At 32.8% G+C, this 20596-nt stretch overlaps 1 protein-coding gene across 2 annotated transcripts; it reads right to left on the bottom strand.

Moving 5' to 3' along the window:
* Window positions 1-14714: 14714 nt before the first annotated feature.
* Window positions 14715-20589, bottom strand: LOC148572926 (uncharacterized). Of its 2 annotated transcripts, XM_088506303.1 has the most exons (21): window positions 20288-20589; window positions 19277-19552; window positions 18661-19163; window positions 18365-18588; window positions 18181-18258; window positions 18028-18093; window positions 17881-17949; window positions 17731-17805; window positions 17604-17657; window positions 17361-17447; window positions 17212-17280; window positions 17065-17130; window positions 16887-16982; window positions 16698-16763; window positions 16130-16613; window positions 15956-16042; window positions 15713-15841; window positions 15488-15622; window positions 15240-15352; window positions 15076-15169; window positions 14715-14990 (listed from the first exon to the last, which is right to left on the bottom strand). In XM_088506303.1, the coding sequence occupies exons 1-21, from the start codon at window positions 20472-20474 to the stop codon at window positions 14817-14819; spliced, it is 3132 nt and encodes a 1043-aa protein (XP_088362429.1). In that variant the 5' UTR covers window positions 20475-20589; the 3' UTR covers window positions 14715-14816. The 2 variants fall into 2 exon arrangements, with proteins under 2 accessions (XP_088362429.1, XP_088362430.1); XM_088506304.1 differs by lacking the exon at window positions 17212-17280.
* Window positions 20590-20596: the final 7 nt, after the last annotated feature.

A 20596-nucleotide genomic window follows, 5' to 3' on the forward strand; every position in this document is an offset into this window, starting at 1 on the left:
TTGCTTCCCTTCTCTACTTCTCCATAATAATCCCAACAAAAAAAATTGGATACATAATATTGGAGCTAGAAGTGTGCACAACAATACAACGCGAACAAGTTCTTAGTAGGTCCAGCATTTTCAAAATAGTATTGCAAATTAGTTAAAATTCTGTTTAATTAACCACATGCATTACCAATTACAGCATGTGATTTTTCTCAAACCCGTGGATTATTCTACATTGAGCATTTCAAATTTATAGTATGTAGCAATCAACGATTTAAATTTTAATAAAGAGTAAAGTATTGTTTTTGTCTTTAATATTTGGAATAAATTTTAAAATTGTCTCTAACGTTTAAATCATCCTATTTAAATTCCTAATATTTTAAAATTGATTCTGTGTTGTCCTACTATTAGGAATTTGTAAACAGAATTGACGGTAGAACAAAATTAAGACGATTTTGAAATGTTAGGAACTTAAATAGGATGAAAACGTTAAGGATAAAAACGATACATAGAAATAAATTTTAATTTTATCCTTCAATAATATCAATTTTTTTTACAGTATATAGTTATTCAATTATTTTTTAATTACATCTAAGTAAATTACACTTAATCACATTACTTTTATTCTAAATTATTTTATTTTTTTATAATTTTACTCTTAAAAATTTTTATTCATCGTAAAATATTTGTAGAATGATTAGTATATAAACTTGTAGAAAAAAATTATACATATACAATAAAATAATGTGATTCTAGTTATTCTACAAATATTTCATTATGAGTAAAAATCTTTAAGAATAAAATTATAAAAAAATAAATTTATTTAAAATGAAAGTAACGTGATTAAATGTAATTTACTTAGATGTGATTAAAAAATAATTGAAGAACTATGTATCGTAAAAGATTGATATCATTGAAGAATAACATTAAAATTTATTTCAGGGTATCATTTTTGTTCCTAATGTTTTCGTCCTATTTAAATCCTTAACATTTTAAAATCGTCTCAATTTTATCTCGCCGTCAATTTTGTTAACAGATCTTTAATGACAAAACAATATTGAGTTAATTTTAAAATGTTAAAGAGTTAAACATGATGATTTAAATGTTAATAACGAAACATGTAAATGAACCAAATATATATATATTCGTTTCATGGCAAAATCACAGCATTGACTTGAATGAACAGTACCTAAAAGGAACACTGGTCAGAACTTTCTGAACTATAAGTGACTCCTTTATTGGAAAAGAAGAGACACACCCTTCGATCCTCTCTCTTATTATTCTTGCATTTCCATTTAGTTAAGACGCAAAATAGTTTGACATTCACGTCGTAGATTAAAATTGTTCATTAGATTTTAGTTATATTAATTATATTTTTAAGATCGATAAAAATGTATTATGTTAATTTTTGATCAATTTTTTGTTAATAATTTATTAATATAATTTGATGACGTAATTTATTAGTAACACGTATTACTTTAAAGTTTGATCATATGTAATAATATGAGCCGTGATATATTAATGTAGACGGTTGTATTACATATTATAATACTATTTGTTTAGGTGCCAGCTTGTACCCACGTGTCGTTGTAATATTATTCGTTTAAGTATCATCCGTTATGTTATCATTATAAATGCACGAAAGGGGATGCTCTCATAAAGACGCGTAAAACGTGTTTTTGTAAAGATGCTTATGTGTCGCATTATTATTGGACGTATTAATGAACTGATTATTTTTTAATTTCTTAATAAATTAGAATAAAACCGATTTTTTATAACAATAACAATAAATCTAATTTTTTTTAGAAATTTAATTGTATTTTTTAATTTTTAGGAATTTAAATGTTCGCAAAACAAAAAGTTAGAGATATATTTGTCTTTTTATCAAAAAATTTAAAGATATTTGATTTATATTGTGTAATTCGATTGGATCAAATCGGATCTAATAATTATAATGCAGACAATTGGGTTTATTATTGTTACTATAATAAACCGATTTTGTTCTAATTTATTAAAAAATAAATTATTAACCAGTTTAATAAAGATATCTAATAATAACATGATACATGTAAACATTTTAAAAAAAAGACATTTTTAGTGTCTTTATTAAAGTGGTCTCCTGCACGAAATTAGTTCTTAACTTTGTTTTAAGTGACTTATGACTTCCTAAAATTGAATGTCGTGCACCAAATTAGTCTCTTCACTAGTTTTTTCTATTTTATTTTTGTAAATTCAAAATTATCAAAATTTTTGGATACACTAATTTCAATTATATTTTTTCACATGTCATTTAAATACAAGTACTTTTATAAAATATTTTTAAAATTGTAGTTTTAATTATACAATTTTTTTACAATAATTTAACATTAATAAATTTGTAATATATAAGTACATTATTATAAAAAAGATTATATTCTTGATTAAACACACTTTTTTCGTAAAAAAATATGCATGTCTCTAAACAAATATGTATTTTTTTTATTCCTATGAAATATACCATTTTTGGACTTAAAACTATTTTTTTAATTAATCATATAATTCTTTTGTTAAATAATATAACCATTATTACGAGACGTACCTGAAACCGATTGTGTGTAAATGGACTAGACGAAAGAGGTCGACGATGGTAATAAGAATGCTTGAAGCTCCTTCACATCAACTCCAACACGACAGCGAGGATACCTGTAATGGACTCCAATACCTATGTGAGCACGAGTTTAAGTTGGTTTATTGGAAATACCTAAATTTATTGGATATTTATATGGGTTTTGCTAGGTAGATAATGATTTTTATAAATAATGTGAACAATGGGCTCTAAAATTGGTCCAATAAAGTAAAAATACACTACACCCCAAATTATCCATCTTAATCTTAATATTAGGATAACTATCCGCACACCTAGTAAATTGAATATTCGATATATCTATTATTATTCATATTGTTTGGTATTTTCATTGTCTACCTATACTTTATTTCCTATTTATATAGGCTTGGAAAAGATGATGACTTAATCATCTGAGTTGATAATTTGATCCAAAGTGAGTGTGTAGTTTCTTCCTCTATTGCATGGAAAGTTAGTCAATGTCGCGTAGTTATCAGTATTAAATTACTATAAAAAAATTTTGTATGATTAACACTAAAATTTTAATTTTTTTTTATCAAAAACACTTGTATTTAAATAACATGTAAAAAAATATAATTAAAATTATTGCATTTAAAGATATTGAAAATTTTAAATTTATAAAAAAATAAAAAAATTAGTGAAGAGACTAATTTGGTAAACGACATTCAAATTAAAGACTAAAATGAGTTACTTAATGCAAGTTTTAGGGACCAATAATTTGATACATCTACTATCATGACATAACAGATGATACGTGAACGAATAATATTGTCATACGTAGTCAAACAATATTGTAACACGTGACACAACTGTCTATGTCAGCATGTCATATGTCACTGATTAATTTGTCATCATATTATTATACGTGGTGAAACTAAGAAGTGACACATATAACTAACGGTCCATATCATCATGTTAATAGAAAATAAGTCAAGAATTAATGTGGTGCATTTTTGTTAATTTCAAAAATATAATTTATGCAATTAAAATCTCAAAATTAATTTTAGTACAGAGTATCATTCTAAAAAATTATTTTAAGATTTAACTCTATTTCCATTGTTAGCATTTTTACAATTTTTTAAGGATTTTTTTCTAAGAGTAATCATTAACATTTTTGGCTTTGATGTTATTAATAAATATTTAAAGTTATACACGTTTTGTAAGAAAAGAATTACACTTATATATGACTTTTACATCATATTATGATGTTAGATATAATCGATTATTTATGTATTTTTAATACTTGATCATTTAAATTTTTAAAAGATATAATTTTATGATGTGATATTAAAATTTTTATAAGCAAACAACTAGAATTCTATCTTTATTACCTAAATTCTTTTAAATAAAGATAGAATATCAACATAACATAAAAATTAAAAAAAAAATCTTAATATGAAAATGTATTAAATATACAAGTTAATCATTACAAATTAGGTGTTATAACAAAATTTTAAAGTGCTGAAAATCAAACTTGTTATCAAATTAGCTAAATGTTTAAAGGTTGAACTAAAGTTTAATTATAATTGAATCGAATATAATAAATTAAAAAAAAGGACCAATTCAACTTGTTTACAAGAATTTTAATCTGTTAGAATATAACTATTCATATTGTTTTATACTTATCAGTTTAAATTTTTAGGAGAAGTGATTTCATAACATAGTATCTTGATGTTCGAAAGATCTAGAATTCGATCCTTAGTGAACTTTAGAAATGGAAAAAATAGCATACAACATATAAAAAAGAAAAGAAAAGAATACCTATGCAAAAATTAAGCAAATTCAAAAGAGACTTTTAATTGAAACAGAATATTAAAAATATAACCATTCATATTGTCTCTTCCTATCCGTTTAAACTCTTGAAAAAAATAATTTCATGATATAACTATTTTTCTAGTTTTTTATCAGTTTACTCATCACAATCAATTTTCAGTTAATCTGATTGAACCCATGGGTATGGTCCAATTCTGATACCCATACAAATTTCTGAAACTCGATTATGGTGTATGTTTACCATGGTTATTATATTAGAAAGCGCCAATACGTATTGCTAATGGACCAAAATCAGAAGACGAAAGGTATGTATTTCATTTTCAGCCTAAGGGGACCGCTCTATATGATATGGTATATATATGCATGGTACCCTTTTATCAGAATGAAAAGAGAATCTTAGCATTATTGACCTATATATATTTATGCTATGTTGCTTGGCTTACGTGACTATGCAAAATGCATGTTTAAGACTACGTCCTTCAATGGTGATGGGGATGGGACACAATGTATTATTAATTAACATCATAAACTCACAATATCATATTCCAATTTTTTCACTTTAAAGAGAAAGCAAATTATTCGTTTTAAATATTCCTTTGCTTCTCATCGTTTATACACCAACATATATACCTTAATTAATTAAAGTGTGACTATATTATCTGATACGTCATCTCTTACAAAACTCTCTTTTATACTTAAAATGTGATTATACATAGAAAAATCTAATCTAAAATTTGCTCAAATATTAAAAAGTGGTTTTCCAAAAGAGGTATGATAGATAAATGATTGTAGCTTTTAGAACAAAAAATTTAGAATTAAATTTTTATTGACTCTTAAAAAAAATTAGCATAAAAAAAAAAAAAATTTCTACGCAAAATAGCGGTAAACGCAAAAAAAAAAAATTATTGTCTATCATGTTGCACACTATTGTTGGGATTTTCATGATTTACATGCAATAACTTGAGTTGGTAGTAAGGACCAATTGTATAAGGGTACACCTCTTTGCCAGAGAGAGGGTCTTCCTATTCCAACCTGACACAAGGTAGAAAAAATCGAGATGTTATGTGAAATTGAAAAAATAAATTAAGTACGTAAAAACGTAAAATTTTAACAAGATTTAAATTATAAAATCGTCAGACCTTTTACAAATTTTATAAAATTGATTGACTCATTTAAAATCGTAATATCAAAAAATTTTAAGAATTAAATCGAGATTCTAGCTACTATGAACTTGAGAGCTTGGCTTGCATTTTGTTAATAGCAAATTAGAAGTGATGCTAGTTACATCTCTCATAGAGGAGGGGAACACCAATAAAGTTTTTTAAATTTGCTGTAAGAGTTATTCTTAGTTTCCGGCTAAATTATATCCTGATATTGTGGTTCACAATAGAGATGTTCGCAGTGCGGTTTAATTCGGATATTTAAAAAAAAAGTCAATAATAAAATCATAAAACACAACAAAATAACTTAATAGAAAATGTAAAACAGAATCAAAGCAAAAGCACAAAAAAATAAAATTACTAACAGAATTATAAAACAGAATTAAAAAAACATAGAATCATAAAAAATAGAAGTAGAAGCACAAAAAAAATAAAATCATTAACAGAATCATAAAAACAGAAATTGAATACCTGATTCGTAGGCTCCATTCTTGAGGACAACGACATGGATGATGACGGCACCTGCTGGTGCGTGGAGGAGAAGGCGACTGCTGTGCGTGGAGGAGCAGCGGCGACTGTACGTGGAGGACGACGACAAAGGGAAGGAGAGAAAGAAAGGACCACACCGGAAAGAGGGAAGCGCGATGAGGAAGGACTGCTGCGAAGGTGATGTCTGGCGACGTCAGGAGCTGAGAGGATGACGACTTTGTGGAGGGCGAGAAGAGGAGTTTTCAGCACTGTTGTAGATTGTGGGGTGGTCGAGTGTGGAGAGTGGAGAGAGTTATCGAGTGATTTAGGGGTTCAAGTGCGGTTGGCTTGGTCAGCTACTTGGGGTTGGGCGGGGTTGGTTTTATTTAGGAATTTTTAGTAAACCGATCCAGTTTGGTTCGATTAGAGTTTTCACTAGCAGAATCAAAACCGAACCGAATCACAGAAACAAACACCAAAATATCATTTTTTTTATTTTTTGGTTTTTAGTTTGTTCGGTTTACGATTTTTCGGTTCGGTTAGTCCGTTTTATTGGGTTTGAATCGATTTTGAACACCCCTAATTCACATTGCTGGAAAAAACACACACGACTTTTCGAAGTTTTTTTTTTCCAGAGTAGTTAGAAAAGTGTTGGAGAGCTTCCTTAAACCTGCTTCAGGTCTGTCTTTGCAAACAAAATCAAGCCATCTGCAAAACAAATATGTGAAATCTTAGGTCCTCCTTTTGAGAGTGTGACTCTGTGATAGGTTCTCATTTATTATTTTTAAGAATAAAGTACCCCAACTGACCATAAAATATTATAATACTGATAAATCTGATTATAAAAGAACTAAAACTAATTTGTAACTATGAAAGATGGAATTTCATAGATAAAACTACCAAAACTCTAATAATCTATCAAAAATTTTTAAATTGCCTCTTTATTCTAACCTAATCCCTCTCAAACTCTAATCCCACCTCATCTCTAACGATAATGGTGTCACTTCACACTACCAGTACAATCTCACTTCCTTCAATCCAAACCCCAAATCCCTCCTCACCCACCCAAAACCCATCTTCAACCTTTCCCTCTCCACCACCACCTTTTCCTCCCTCTCCCTCAAACTCACTCGTCCCCGTCGCTCTGCCTCACCATTGCGTGGCCTCCACCGTTACGTTGTCCCACAATCATTCGCTTAGAAAACTTGCTAATAATAACAAAAGGATTAACAACCGAATCGAAACAACAAAAAAATTTAAAAAATTTCATCCCCAATCTCTAAAAGTAATCGCATCTTCAATCTATTCTCTATTTCCATTCTTTAATGTTGTAATCTTATTCCTTCTCTTCTTCTATTTTTTTCTGATGGAAGTATTTAGAATTTTTGTTATCAGAATTAATATAATTACATCTTGATATTTGTTGCTAATAGCTCTCCTCTTAGATGGCTATAACTTCGTAATCTTTTGATAAGTCTTTTTGAAGCATGTCCAAGCTAAGAAAGGGTTAGTAATAAAGGACTGTCTATTATTGATACCCTCAAGCTTTGATAAGATATGTTGTTTCTTCTTAAAAATGTGGCCGAAACCCTCCCTATTTCACACTTTAGCTTTATCCATAAAGTTGGCTAAATTCAGCAGCAAATCTTCTAGGTTCGTACAACTTTCCTTGACCATATTATTATGATCTTCATGTAACACTCAAGGAGCTAGGAATCTAAATGGTCTATTACTTTCATCCATATGATTCATCTGAAAGTCTAGTAAGATGGGAAGATCGTCAGATTTGAGTTACGATAAGTGTCTAACACTAATGTCAGAGAAAAGATTAGAAAATTCTAGATTTTGATAAGTGCTTTCTTTTAACATTACCCTTGCTCCAAGTAAAGGGAGACCCTTCTTTGTACTTCTTGCCTCCAAATCTTTCTCTTCTAGAGTTCTAGTGACTGTTTTTCAAAGTCGATAATAGTTATTTCCGGGTTCATACAGAAAGGGCGAAAGAAAAAACAATAATAACCTTTTTTCTCAACTACCACAGCCACGATATAAAGGCATGCGTTAATGAAATTCATAACATATATTAATTAAGATAGTAAGATACTAAAATAAGCAAGAATACAATCAAATTATGTGAACTCAGCAGAATATTCCTTTTAGGTACCATGATCCAATGACGGAAAATGGAAATTCATTTAAGAAGAGCTAAAAGCCTAAAACATGTAGGAAAAGTATAAGTATCAATAGATTATCAGGTTAATACTTAAATTTGTCCCCGAAAGATTACGCGATCTTCATTTTTGTCCCCGAATGATTTTTTAATCAAATTAGTCCCTAAAAGATAAAAAATAAGTCAAATTAGTCCTTCTGTCAGTTGGACGATGACGTGGCACATTAAGTGCCACGTGGCATGATGACGTGGTGCCACGTGGCAGGTCAACGCCACGTGTTACTTGACATGTAAAAAATATTTTTATAGTCAAAATAGTTTTTGAAAGTCCAGACGTAAATCATTTTCATCCTTCAAATTTTAAAAATTAGTCAAACTAGTCCTTATATAATTTTTTTTTTGTTTTTCTTCATAATATTAAATTTGAAATTTTTTTGATACTACTAATTTTAATAGAAATGTAATTGACAAACAAAACATTAGTAATTGTATCTTTTCTTCTTAAAAATTTTTTTCAATAAAATTATCTCTCTCCTTTAATTCTTCTCAAAATCTCTCTTATTCTTTTCTATTCTAAAACATTTTTCTTACATACATTTTGCTAGAATATATATATATTCTCAAAATTGAAATGTATGTATTTATTAACCTAAACAAAATTATATGCTCGAAATCAAAATTTATGTATGTTAAGCTAAACAAAGTTATACCACTATTTTTTTCTACTACATCTTTTTTTTGTCCATTACGGTATTACTTACGTATAGAATGCATTGATAGTAATACTTAGAGTCAAAATTTGTGGATCTTCTTGAATTTTGAATCTAAATATCACTACCATTACATCCTATATGTAAGTAATACCGTAATGGAAAAAAAATATGTAGTAGAAAAAAAATAGTGGTATAACTTTGTTTAGGTTAATAAATACATACATTTTAATTTTGAGTATATATTCCATCAAAATGTATGTAAGAAAAATGTTTTAGAATAGAAAATAATAAGAGAGATTTTGAGAAGAATTAAAGGAGAGAGATAATTTTATTGAAAAAATTTTTAAGAAGAAAAGATACAATTACTAATGTTTTGTTTGTCAATTACATTTCTATTAAAATTAGTAGTATCAAAAAATATTTCAAATTTAATATTATGAAGAAAAAATAAAAAAAATTATATAAGGACTAGTTTAACTAATTTTTAAAATTTGAGGGATGAAAATGACTTACGTCTAGACTTTCAAAGATTATTTTGACTATAAAAATCATTTTTACATGTCAAATGACACGTGGCGTTGACCTGGGTATGCCACATGTCACTGACCTGCCACGTGGCACTGACCTGCCACGTGTCGCTGACCGTGACGTTGACCTGCCAAGTGGCGTTGACCATGGCGTTGACCTGCCACGAGGCGTGTCACGTCATCGTCCAACTGACAGAAGGACTAATTTGACTAATTTTTTATCTTTCAGGGACTAATTTGATTAAAATCATTTAGGGACGAAAATGAAGATTGCGTAATCTTTCGGAGACGAATTTAAGTATTAACCCATAGATTATCTATTAACTTATGTCAACAATAATTAATTATTATATTTTAAATATATGTATAAAGAGATATATTTAAAAAATATATTTGTAAAAATATTTTTATTAGATACACTTATAAAAAAAGATTTTTATTAGATATGTCTACAAAGACACTTTAATTAAATACAATTATAAATAAAAATTAGTAGAAGTTGACAGAAATATTATTGATAACGTAACGAGATTGAAACATGTATTGGGTCAATCTTAATCAAACTACTGATTATATGTCTTGAAAAAATCTTTTGTCCACGACTTGTCTCCGAGGAATCTTGACTTCTATAATGTCTTTAGTGGGTTTCGTAGTTCGAGCCTTTTACTTTGGTTGAAAATGTGTTTTCTAATCTAGGAAGTGTAGAATTATTCTCACATTTATATAATATTTATTAGACGTTTAAATGGTATACTAATTAAAACTTTTTGTAAATTTTCCTACTTTTATAATATAAAATATATACATAATTTTTATGAGATTTGGTCATTTTGGTCGGTCTTTTGATTATATTACATTATTACTATTAATTTATAGTATGTTTTGGAACCATAAAAAAAAAGACTTTTTCGATTCAAAATAGTCTTTTGAAAAATAAAATCATGTTTGAGTAATAATATGAAAATAAATTATAATCAAAACTAATAATTTTCAGAAAAAAAAGTTTTTAGCAAAAAAAAATATTTTAAAATAATATTTCAAAAACTAATGTATTATTCTTAAATTGTAATGATTTTACTAATTTAATCTCAAGTATCAAATATTAAATTATATAAATAATATTTTTATTTTTATTTTTATAAATATACTACTTAAAAATACATTCTAAAATTTAAACACAAGTTATTTTAAAACCAATTTTCTAATAAAGTAAAGAAAATAAACATTATTAACCAAAATTTTTTTTTTCGACGAGACAAAATAAGTGGAATAATCGTATCTTTGTGAAATAACTGGTTGAATCACCGCAAATTATGAATCTATGAATTAGTTTACTTATACAAAATATTTGATCCAACCAACCCAATTTGCCACCCTATCTAAAAAAATGGATTTTGGTTAATAATGTTTGATTTGTTTAATTTAAGAAATAAAGATTTTATTTAATTTATTTAAGGAAAAATCATTCTTATACACACCTCATCAACCAATAAATGCTCAATAAATTTAAAGACATATCTTTTTTACGGAAAAGCTCTGCATACAAGCCCTAATGGCTTGTATGCCATACAAGTTCATTAAACAATAAGATCAAAATACGCGCTGCTTCAGGTACGTTGATTACACGCGCTATATAATATCGCGCGTATATCTAACTACCAGATTTAAAATATTTCTTTCCCTTTTCGTTTTCGTTATTTTGAGATTTCGTTCTTCTTCTTCTCCCGCGTTTACCCTCCTTCTTCTCCATTGTTCTTTTCTTCTCCTTTTCTCACTAGCATCTTCTTCGTTTAGGTTACCTTTGTCTCTCTCTGCAACTCCATCTTCGTTTTCTATTTTTGATTTGTTGTTTTTCGAAATCAAAGTTTGATCTCGTTTTGAAGATAATGGATCATACAACCTCAGATTGTCATCTGAATGCAGGCGAAGTGGATTATGAGTCAGAATCTAACGAAGTCCCTGAGGTTTGATTTACATAGGATTAGTATGAAATTTCTTTCAGTAATTTGTATAGCATTGTGTAGTTGAAAAATTGCTGAACATTACTGTGAAAGTAACACGTTTACGTGAATCTGTCGATTCAATGTATTAGTTGTGATTAATTACTTGGAATTTGTAGCAGACGCTCGGGTGTAGATCAATTCTTGTTTGGGTGTACTTTAGCTAGAAGTGTGGGTGTATCTACACTTTACTGGTTTTTTGTTATTTTAATTTACTTGTTGTTGTTCAGCTGTATTATAACAGACATGATTAGGTGTGTTTTTAGAACTGTATTATATCTGCATGCTGTGTATTTACAGTTTATTGCTTTAAAAGTCATTCTGTAGTTGAGTTGTTGCGGTTAGGGTGTATCGTATTAGACATGATTGGGTGTATTTGAATCATATCTATGGGTGTATTTACAGTTCTGACACGGTGTCTTTTGCAGCCTGTCTCAGTTGTTGATGACGAGCTTGTTCCAAAGGTTGGAATGACCTTTACTACCCTTGAAGATGCTGGAAAATTTTACAGGAACTACGCCAAGGCTGCAGGTTTCTCTACAAGAGTTCGGTGCACAAATAGGAAGGGAAACGAGATTAAGAACCAACTGATTACATGTAGCAGAGAGGGAAAATGGAAATCTAAAATATCTCCGGCCGAGAAGACCAATCCGACAGCCGGTCTAAACTGTCCTGCAAGAATTTATATACACACATTGAAGGATGTCGGTGCTTGGATCATTTCAAAGGTTGTGCTGGATCATTCACACCCCTGCTGTCCAAGCAAAGCAGAGATGCTCAAACAGCACAGGGAACTAAGCATGTCCATTCGTCGTACGATAGAGAATAACGAGGAGGCCGGTATCAGACCAAGCAAAACCTACCAATCATTTGTTGCGGCTGCCGGGGGTCACCGCGAGTTAAATTTTATCGAAAAGGACGTGAGGAATTACATTACCAGGGAAGTGCGGAATGTTTCCGAACAAGAAGATGCAAAGGAATTCGGGAAATATTTGTTAAGAATGAAAGAGAAGAATCCGAATTTCTTTTTTGAGCTCCAACTCGAAGAGGATCAATCGATTAAGCTGGCTTTTTGGGCCGATGCAAGAAGCAGAGCCGCCTTTGAGTATTTCGGAGACGTCATTTCATTCGACACCACCTACAACACAAACAGGTAACAAACTGTCCCTGTTTATGATGCCAAATTAATTTATTTTTACGAATCCGCAGTAGAGGTGTATATTGGCTGTTTCATTGGGTGTATGCGAAGCATTTGTTAGGGTGTAGCTAATGATTTTGCATTCTGGACCATGGTAATTTGTTTCAGGTATAATTTGGTCTGTGGTTCTTTTGTCGGGGTGAATCACCACGGTCAATCAACACTTCTCGGATGCTCTTTGATGAAGAACGAAGAAATTGAATCATTCAAATGGTTATTTCAAAGCTGGATTCGTTGCATGGGAGGAAACGCTCCGAAAGGGTTTCTCACCGATCAGTGCGCATCCATGAAAAGGGCTTTAGAGGCCTGTATGCCAACAACAGTTCACCGCTGGTGCATTTGGCACATCATGAAGAAGATTCCAAGCAAATTAAACGGGTACAAGGGACATGCCGATATCGAACAAGAAATGAGCCAAGTTGTTTGGAACTCTCAAAGCAAAGACTCATTCGATAGGAATTGGAACGATTTTCTGCTGAATTTTGGTCTTGGGGACAACAAGTGGCTTTCAGGTAATGTCTTTTTAAAATCTGCATCAGAGGTGTAAGTTACATATTTTCTCGGGTGTATTTATAGACTGTCTTTGGGTGTATTATGCAGATCTGTACGAAGACCGTCACATATGGGTTCCTATCTATCTGGATCACCATTTCTGGGCAGGGATGAGAAGCACACAAAGGAGCGAGAGCATGCATTCATTTTTTAACAAGTATATCACCCGGAACAGCTCGCTTATTCAGTTCGTCAAACAATACGATAATTGCCTCGGAAGCAGGGAGCAAGCAGAGAGAGAATCAGATGCTGCAGATTTTCATACGGTCATACCGTGTGCAACGAAATCCTGCATTGAAGCTCAGTTTCAAGATGCATACACTCACGCAAAGTTTAGGGAAGTCCAAGCGCAATTCAGAGGAAAGGCGAATTGCATCACCAGACTGAAGAATTCCGCTCTAGGCTATTCAGTATACGAAGTCGGAGAACAAGTTTCCAGCTCAATATTCAACAAGTTCGTGGTTACTTACGACTCGGTTGCAGCCGAGGTAAAATGCCATTGCTTATTATTCGAGTCGAGAGGGATACTGTGCCGTCACGCACTAAGCGTGTTAAGCTTCGAACAAGTAAGCCAAGTGTCACCGAGATACATACTGGAACGATGGAGCAAGAAGGTAAAGAGGCGACACACACACATCAAGAGCAGCCACGACGAGCCACTAATGGAGCCAAGAAGCAAGAGGTTCGACCAATTGGTTTTTCGTTCGCAAAATATATGCGAATTTGCCTCCGAATCGGAGGAGCTGACTGCAATTCTGCACCGCGCGTACGATAACGTCATGGCCGAGATGGAAGCATTAAAAGCCAAAAGGAAGGGGACATCTTCTTTATCCCACGAAGACGCCAACTTGGAATCCGTTAACGAGCTTCAAAGCCCGCCAAGGATTCGAACAAGAGGACGTCCAAAAAACAGGCTAGGTTCAAAGCTGGAGAAACAGATCGCAAATGCCACAAAGAAGAAGAAGACGAAAGTTTTAAGCGAGGTAAAAGTAATGTTCTTTAAATTTGTGGCGATTGAGTTTATTTTTCTCGTTAATAGTTTAGGTAATGTGTGTGTGTTATATTTCAGATAAACCTGTTTGATGCTGCATCAGCGGCGCATTCAAATTGCAGCCAATATCAAGGACACGTTATGAGTTATCAGTTCAGGGTACCAGCAGCAGGGGATAACTGGTTGGGTGTATAGTTTTTCAGAATATGGGTGTAAAAGCACCGTTATTTTGGGTGTATTTTCGTTAATTCACAATTTAGATATAGACACATATATAGATATATATAAAACAAAAGCTGTAAAAATTCTCAGGTTATGGGTTTATATTTGATTTGATTTTTTTCTTCATATTTTAGTACATGTAATTCATACATTTTGAATACGGTGCAGACAGTTTGGGTGTATATTTTTATACAACCTTGGGTGTATTATTAGACTTGCGTTGGGTGTAGCAGTTTATAGTTTGTGTTTATATATGCCTTGATTTTTTCCTTCATATTTTACCACCTGTAATACAGCTTTTGAATACATCACAGACAGTTTACCAGCACAGATAATTTAACATGGAATAGAAGTTGTTGATAAATGGGAAAAAATATACATGGAATAGAAGTTGTTGATAAATGGCAAATATTTACATCATTTGTTCAATTTACAAACTACCCACTTTCTATATCAGTAGAATTAATCTGACAAAATGGACTTAATAATATAGAGGATGGCTTCGACAGCCTTATAGCACTACTCTCTCTAATTGCCTGATCTCTCTGTGTATTCATCTCACTGAATAGTATACGGGATGCGTATTCCACTCTATAGTGGTCCACCTCCTCCTACAATAAAAAAGTATATTCTGTTTAAACAGCAATATTAATTCAGTAAAGTAATACAGAGTTATATGGTTTTAAAGACAGTTACCTGTGGCCAATTATCCCATTGATACTTCCCCTTTTTGATGTTTTCTGGCTCAATTATCTCCATCCATTTCATAACGTACACAGCGCAGTCATAGCTGAAAACAAAGAATATAAATTACAAATCTCATTTACAAAAGTTTAATGTTCAGACTCACAAATTTATACCTTGTTTTTTGGCCTGATATTTTAACATATGGTGATTTAATTTCCTTCTCCCTCTCCCCTTTCTGAAGAGGTTTCCCGCCGGCATATGTTATCAATCTTGAAAATACGTATCCCTTAAATACGAAAACAAATCAGTAATACACCCGAATGAATGGACAAGATACACCCAACTGAATGGACAATATACACCCATCACAACTAACGAAATAGACCTATCTATTAAAGTAAAGAAGACAGAGGCAACTTACAGTGAATTTATTAATGGTCTTTCTCTCATCAGTGGGAGCTATTTTGTGTAGCGGGTCAAGTATTTGACATTTCCGCTTTCTTGTATTTATCAGCCATAACCACCAATGCCCGGCGTAGCAGACAGGGGCAAAAATCTGAAGGATTCCCACACATGAACAGTGTGTTATTTTATTTTGCAAATAAGTAAATAAGCGTAGTAACAAATTTAGCAAACGAAAACTTACATATGGGTGCGAAGTCAATTTTTTTCTATCTATGAAGGGAATGAAACTCGGGTAGGCTTCCACCCTGAATTCCTTTTTCGTTTTTGGTGATACGAATTCCCCGTTTGGGTGATCCGAAAGCGCCATGCACTGCAAGAATGGGAAACGAGAAATGAAACACTAAACTTACACCCAATGGAACGTGACAAATACACCCAAATCAATACAGAAAATACACCCGAAGATCGTAGAAGTAAGACTTACCACAATATCGGGGGGGAGACAGTATATTTGTTCTTGAAATCTCTTTTCATTTTTGTTGTTGAGGATGAGGCAGACGGCAGATACAATCTAGAAATATATGCCGAAATCAATTTTACATTAATAAGCATTGTAATTGACTTTGGTGTAAAAACAGTAATCTTATTCTAATATTACCTGAGATTCTATATCACTTTTTGCCTGGAGGGAAGCAAGGTGCATTCTCATCAAAATGTATTCTCCTTGGCCAATCAGAGTGCACATCTCCTCATACTCGTTAGTATTGCCATCTGCATCTTCCTTCAGTCTCGTCCCCCAGATGTAGCACTTTTGTTTCATATCATCCGTAATCTGATATAATCCCCGAGGAGTTTCAAACTTTGCAGAACTTTCTCCCCCAGTCTCCCTCTGAATTTGTGGACTTGTGTTTTTTCCCTTCGTCGCGCTGCTTGCTATTCTTTGGACCAAACTGTCCAATTGTTCTATCAAATTCGCAGCTTCTGGAGATTTTTCCATTTCTGTCTCCTGCGTTGACGCCCCCTCCTGGCTTGAATCAGTCAATCCAAGGCTGAATGATGGCACCCCTGGATCTGTTTTCGGAACATAGGAAGCTGTCCGTGCCATCATCAACAGGGCAGCAGCGTCTTCTGCGTCTGGATGACTGCGTCATCATGTATAAGAATAAGAATAAGAATAAGAATATACAGATGATAAGCAAAGATTGATTTTAGTCTGATGAACTTACACTTTAGTTGGAGCTGGGGGAACCGTGGGTGTGGTCTCTTGAAGTTGTTTGGGGGTTTCAGGAGTGCTGCACAGTTACAAAAAATTAATCACGGCGTAAAAGAAACTAATCAGGAACAATATACACCCAAACTGTTAGCTAATATACACCCAAACTCCAAACAAATATACACTCAATACTATTTCTTACGTTTCTGTAGTCCCTTCAATCTGTAGCATAGGGGTTGGTTCAAAATCTGTCTCTGTGGTTGTTTGGGATGCCGGCACAAAAACCTGAATCGGGACTCTAAACAAGAAGAAAAATGAAAGGTTAACAACGCCTTTGAAAATAATAAGGTTATAAGGTTGAATATTATTGTAAAACTCACATTGCAAGCGCTTCGGACGGTGTCTGTTCCCTCACAACCATCATATTCGAATCAGACGGACTCAACCTAAAATACACCCAAAGAAATTCAAGAAATACACCCGAACAATTCAAAAATAAGACAGGCTTTGTTTTTTTGAGAACTTACATACTTGCAGTTTTTGCTTTTTTTTCCTGCCTTTTTTTTCTTGAATAAAATAATAAAGGGCTTTTTTTTCTAAAAAAAAATATATACAGAATTAGAAGTAGAAGGGTAATAGAAGAACAAAAGTAACGGTGATTTGAAAGAGAAATTACATGCTCTGTGACGGCTGGTTTACACTACTCTGTTCTGTGTTTCCTTGAGAGGAAGGAGCATCAGTTCCCAAGTTCACAGCCGGTATTCTAAGACAGATTTGATCCAAGCAACACAACAAAGTTAATATTCCAACTTATTAGACAACATACACCCAACTTGATCCACTCAATACACCCAAATGGTACCACAAGACACACCCAATTCATGATAACAAGATTTTATTAAATAATAAAGCTTCTTACGTTTCAGACGACACATAGCGACCTTCTGTCGATCGCAGGTCAGGTTGGTTCTCCCTGCAAAACAAGAAACAATTATTAGCATGCAAAACACAAAAAAATATGAAATAGACAGCCCATCAAGACATACCCCTCTGCAGCAGATTTATCAACGTTTTGCCCTAGCCATTCATCCAGTTCATCACTTGATATTTCATATGTCTCACTACATTCATAAAGGAAGATGTTAACAAAAATAATTACGACGATAGACGGTAATATAGCTTACGAGGTACTGTACCCGTCAAAGTATTGGTCTTCTTTAGGAGGTGAATCCTCCACGAGAACTTTTTTCTTTTTTGGTTGTGTTCTGGGTGGAAAAAAAAGAGTACCAATCAGAAATAAAAAATTAATTTTATCACAGAATATTATGCAAAGAAGTGCTTACTTTTTTGGTGTTGTTTTTGTTTTTTTCTTTTCCTTCTCCTTCTCTGCAGGTGATGATTCTTCACTCCTATAAGTTAATAACAGACACTTCAGTTAATACACGAAATCTTTATAATGAAGCCAAAAGAAAGGAGTAATAATTTCAGGACATTACTCATCACTTTGTTCAGATTCAGATTCTGAATCAGAATCTGGCTCCTCTTGCCTCTGCTTTCTTTTTCTGGAGTCCATTCTGGAAGGCAAACAGTGATTATTTAGAACATAATAAAATACACCCAACGTGATCAACAAGATACACCCAACTCGAAAAAGAAATTACACCCAAGTATGGTACTTACTTTTTCCCCTTTTTGATGGGGTGTTTTCTTGCTGAATCCTCCGAGTCTTGTTGACTCTCAGACTCAGAGGTAGTAGTGTCACTGTCAGTAGCTGTTTCTGTCTCCGAAGACGATGTTGGACTCGCCTTCCTTTTTTTTGTTTTTTTGATTTCTTGTGTTTTTTCTTTTTTTTCTTTTTCTTTCATTTTTTCTCTTGCTCTTGTCTCCGCCATCTTCACAATCCCCTGAAACATGAGATATTTTAGCTAGCAGCATTCAGGTAAATAAAATACAAGCAACATATTATGTTTACTTACCAAAGTTTCTTCTTTTTCTGCAGTCATTCTTTCCACCAACTTCTCCTTAGTCCAGTTGGCAATCCAAGGCTTTGGTGGTCTTTCGGCCCTCTTCTTGCCTTTGTTTTCAGAAAGATGAAAGTATATTATCATGAGGGCAAAGAGGCAGCCATCAATTGCCTTCTTCTTCTTATCCTGGTAGTCTGTGATGCCTTTGATCAAGAAGGTCAAAACATGCGCCCCCCAGTTTCTCTCCGATATGCCGTCCATCTTAAAAATTGGGGCGAGGTGCACGGGCGATATTTTGTTTATCGTCGTTGGCAAAAGGAACGCCATCTGTATGTAGAGGATGAATATCCTCTTGAACATCAGGCGTTCCTCTTCGCTGCCAACGCCGATTTCCATCATTTCATCGGTAAGACTTTTGAGGGTCTTACCCTGGAATCTTCTATAAATTATTTTGTCATCATCAGAAAGTTGCTTATAAAGTTGCTTATACTCAACTTTCTCAGGAAACAGATTTCCTACAAAAAAGAAAACAACAAAGTATCAAAATCGGTTCAAAAACACCCAAGCATCAACCTTAAATACACCCAAGCATGAACTTAATATACACCTATAATTTTGAGCTAGTTACCTGTTGCATTGATGCCAAGCGCATCACCTATTGTCTTTGGTGTTATTTGGAAAGAACCATATCCTGTCTTCAGTTTGTTCTCCCCAAGTTTGAAGTTGTTTGCCAGTTCCCTTAAGAGTTGGTGATCCACCCTTAGAGGTGGGACGTGCATCAACCCACCAAATCCGAGATCCCTGACAATTGCCTTCTTCTCCTCAGCCATGTTTCTGAACTTATCACTCAGGAGATGTGTGGCACACTTAAGGTCTTTCGTTTGGTTTCTTGCTGCCATTTTGTCTGAAACAAAAAATACACACAAATATACTCCCATTAGTAACAGTAAGATACACCCATATGTAAGAATCAGATACACCCATTGATAACAGTGAGATACACCCATTGAAATTATTCAGATACATTCATATATATCAGTCAGATATCAGTCAAACATGTTTCAATATCAAGCAACATTACAAGGTCTAATAACAGTAAGATACACCCATATGTAAGAATCCGATACACTCATTGTTAACAGGGAGATACACCCATAGATATTATTCATATAAATCCATATATATCAGTCAGTTATCACTCAAACATGCTTCAATATCAAATTAATTCAGATATCAGTAAGATACACGCATATATGAGTCAGATACACCCATTGATAAGAGTAAGATACACCCATATGTAAGAATCAGATACACCCATTGATAACAGTGAGATACACCCATTGAAATTATTCAGATACATTCATATATATCAGTGAGATATCACTCAAACATGCATCAATATCAAGTCACATTACAAGTTCAAACAGTATACAACCCCCAATCTACGGAATAAAGCCCCAAAAATCAACAACAGTAGCAAGAGAACTTAGAACAAGAATGTAGAACGACGTAAAACTTAGAAGAATGACGTAGAACTTAGAACAGTGTGACAAAGAAGCAAGAATAATAGCACAGTAAACCCTAGAGAAGAACGACGTAGAAGAAAACTAAAATTGGGAGGTTTTCTTGATGAACTTACGTTGAGTGTATTTGCTTCGTTTTCTCTTCAGATTCTTCACGTAGAGTTTGATGTTGTTTTGATGGAGGTTTCGAACAACGATTTCTATTTTTTGAACTTTGATTTTTGCTCGAAATTGGGAGCGTTTCCTTGGTTTCGAAGCGTTTTGAGAAGTGGAAGAAGTGGAGGAAGTGGAAGAGTCTGCCATACGAACCGTTTGTGTTGAGCGCGTGATTTTGACGCGCCATGTTATGCTTCCTTATGCGCGTGTCTTCGATTTGGGCTGGGCCAACTTGGAAGCTTGGATACTTGTATGTGTAGCTGGGCCCT

The sequence above is a fragment of the Arachis ipaensis genome, chromosome B2, assembly GCF_059453495.1.
Source record: "Arachis ipaensis isolate K30076 ecotype BB chromosome B2, ASM5945349v1, whole genome shotgun sequence".
NCBI lineage: Eukaryota > Viridiplantae > Streptophyta > Magnoliopsida > Fabales > Fabaceae > Arachis > Arachis ipaensis.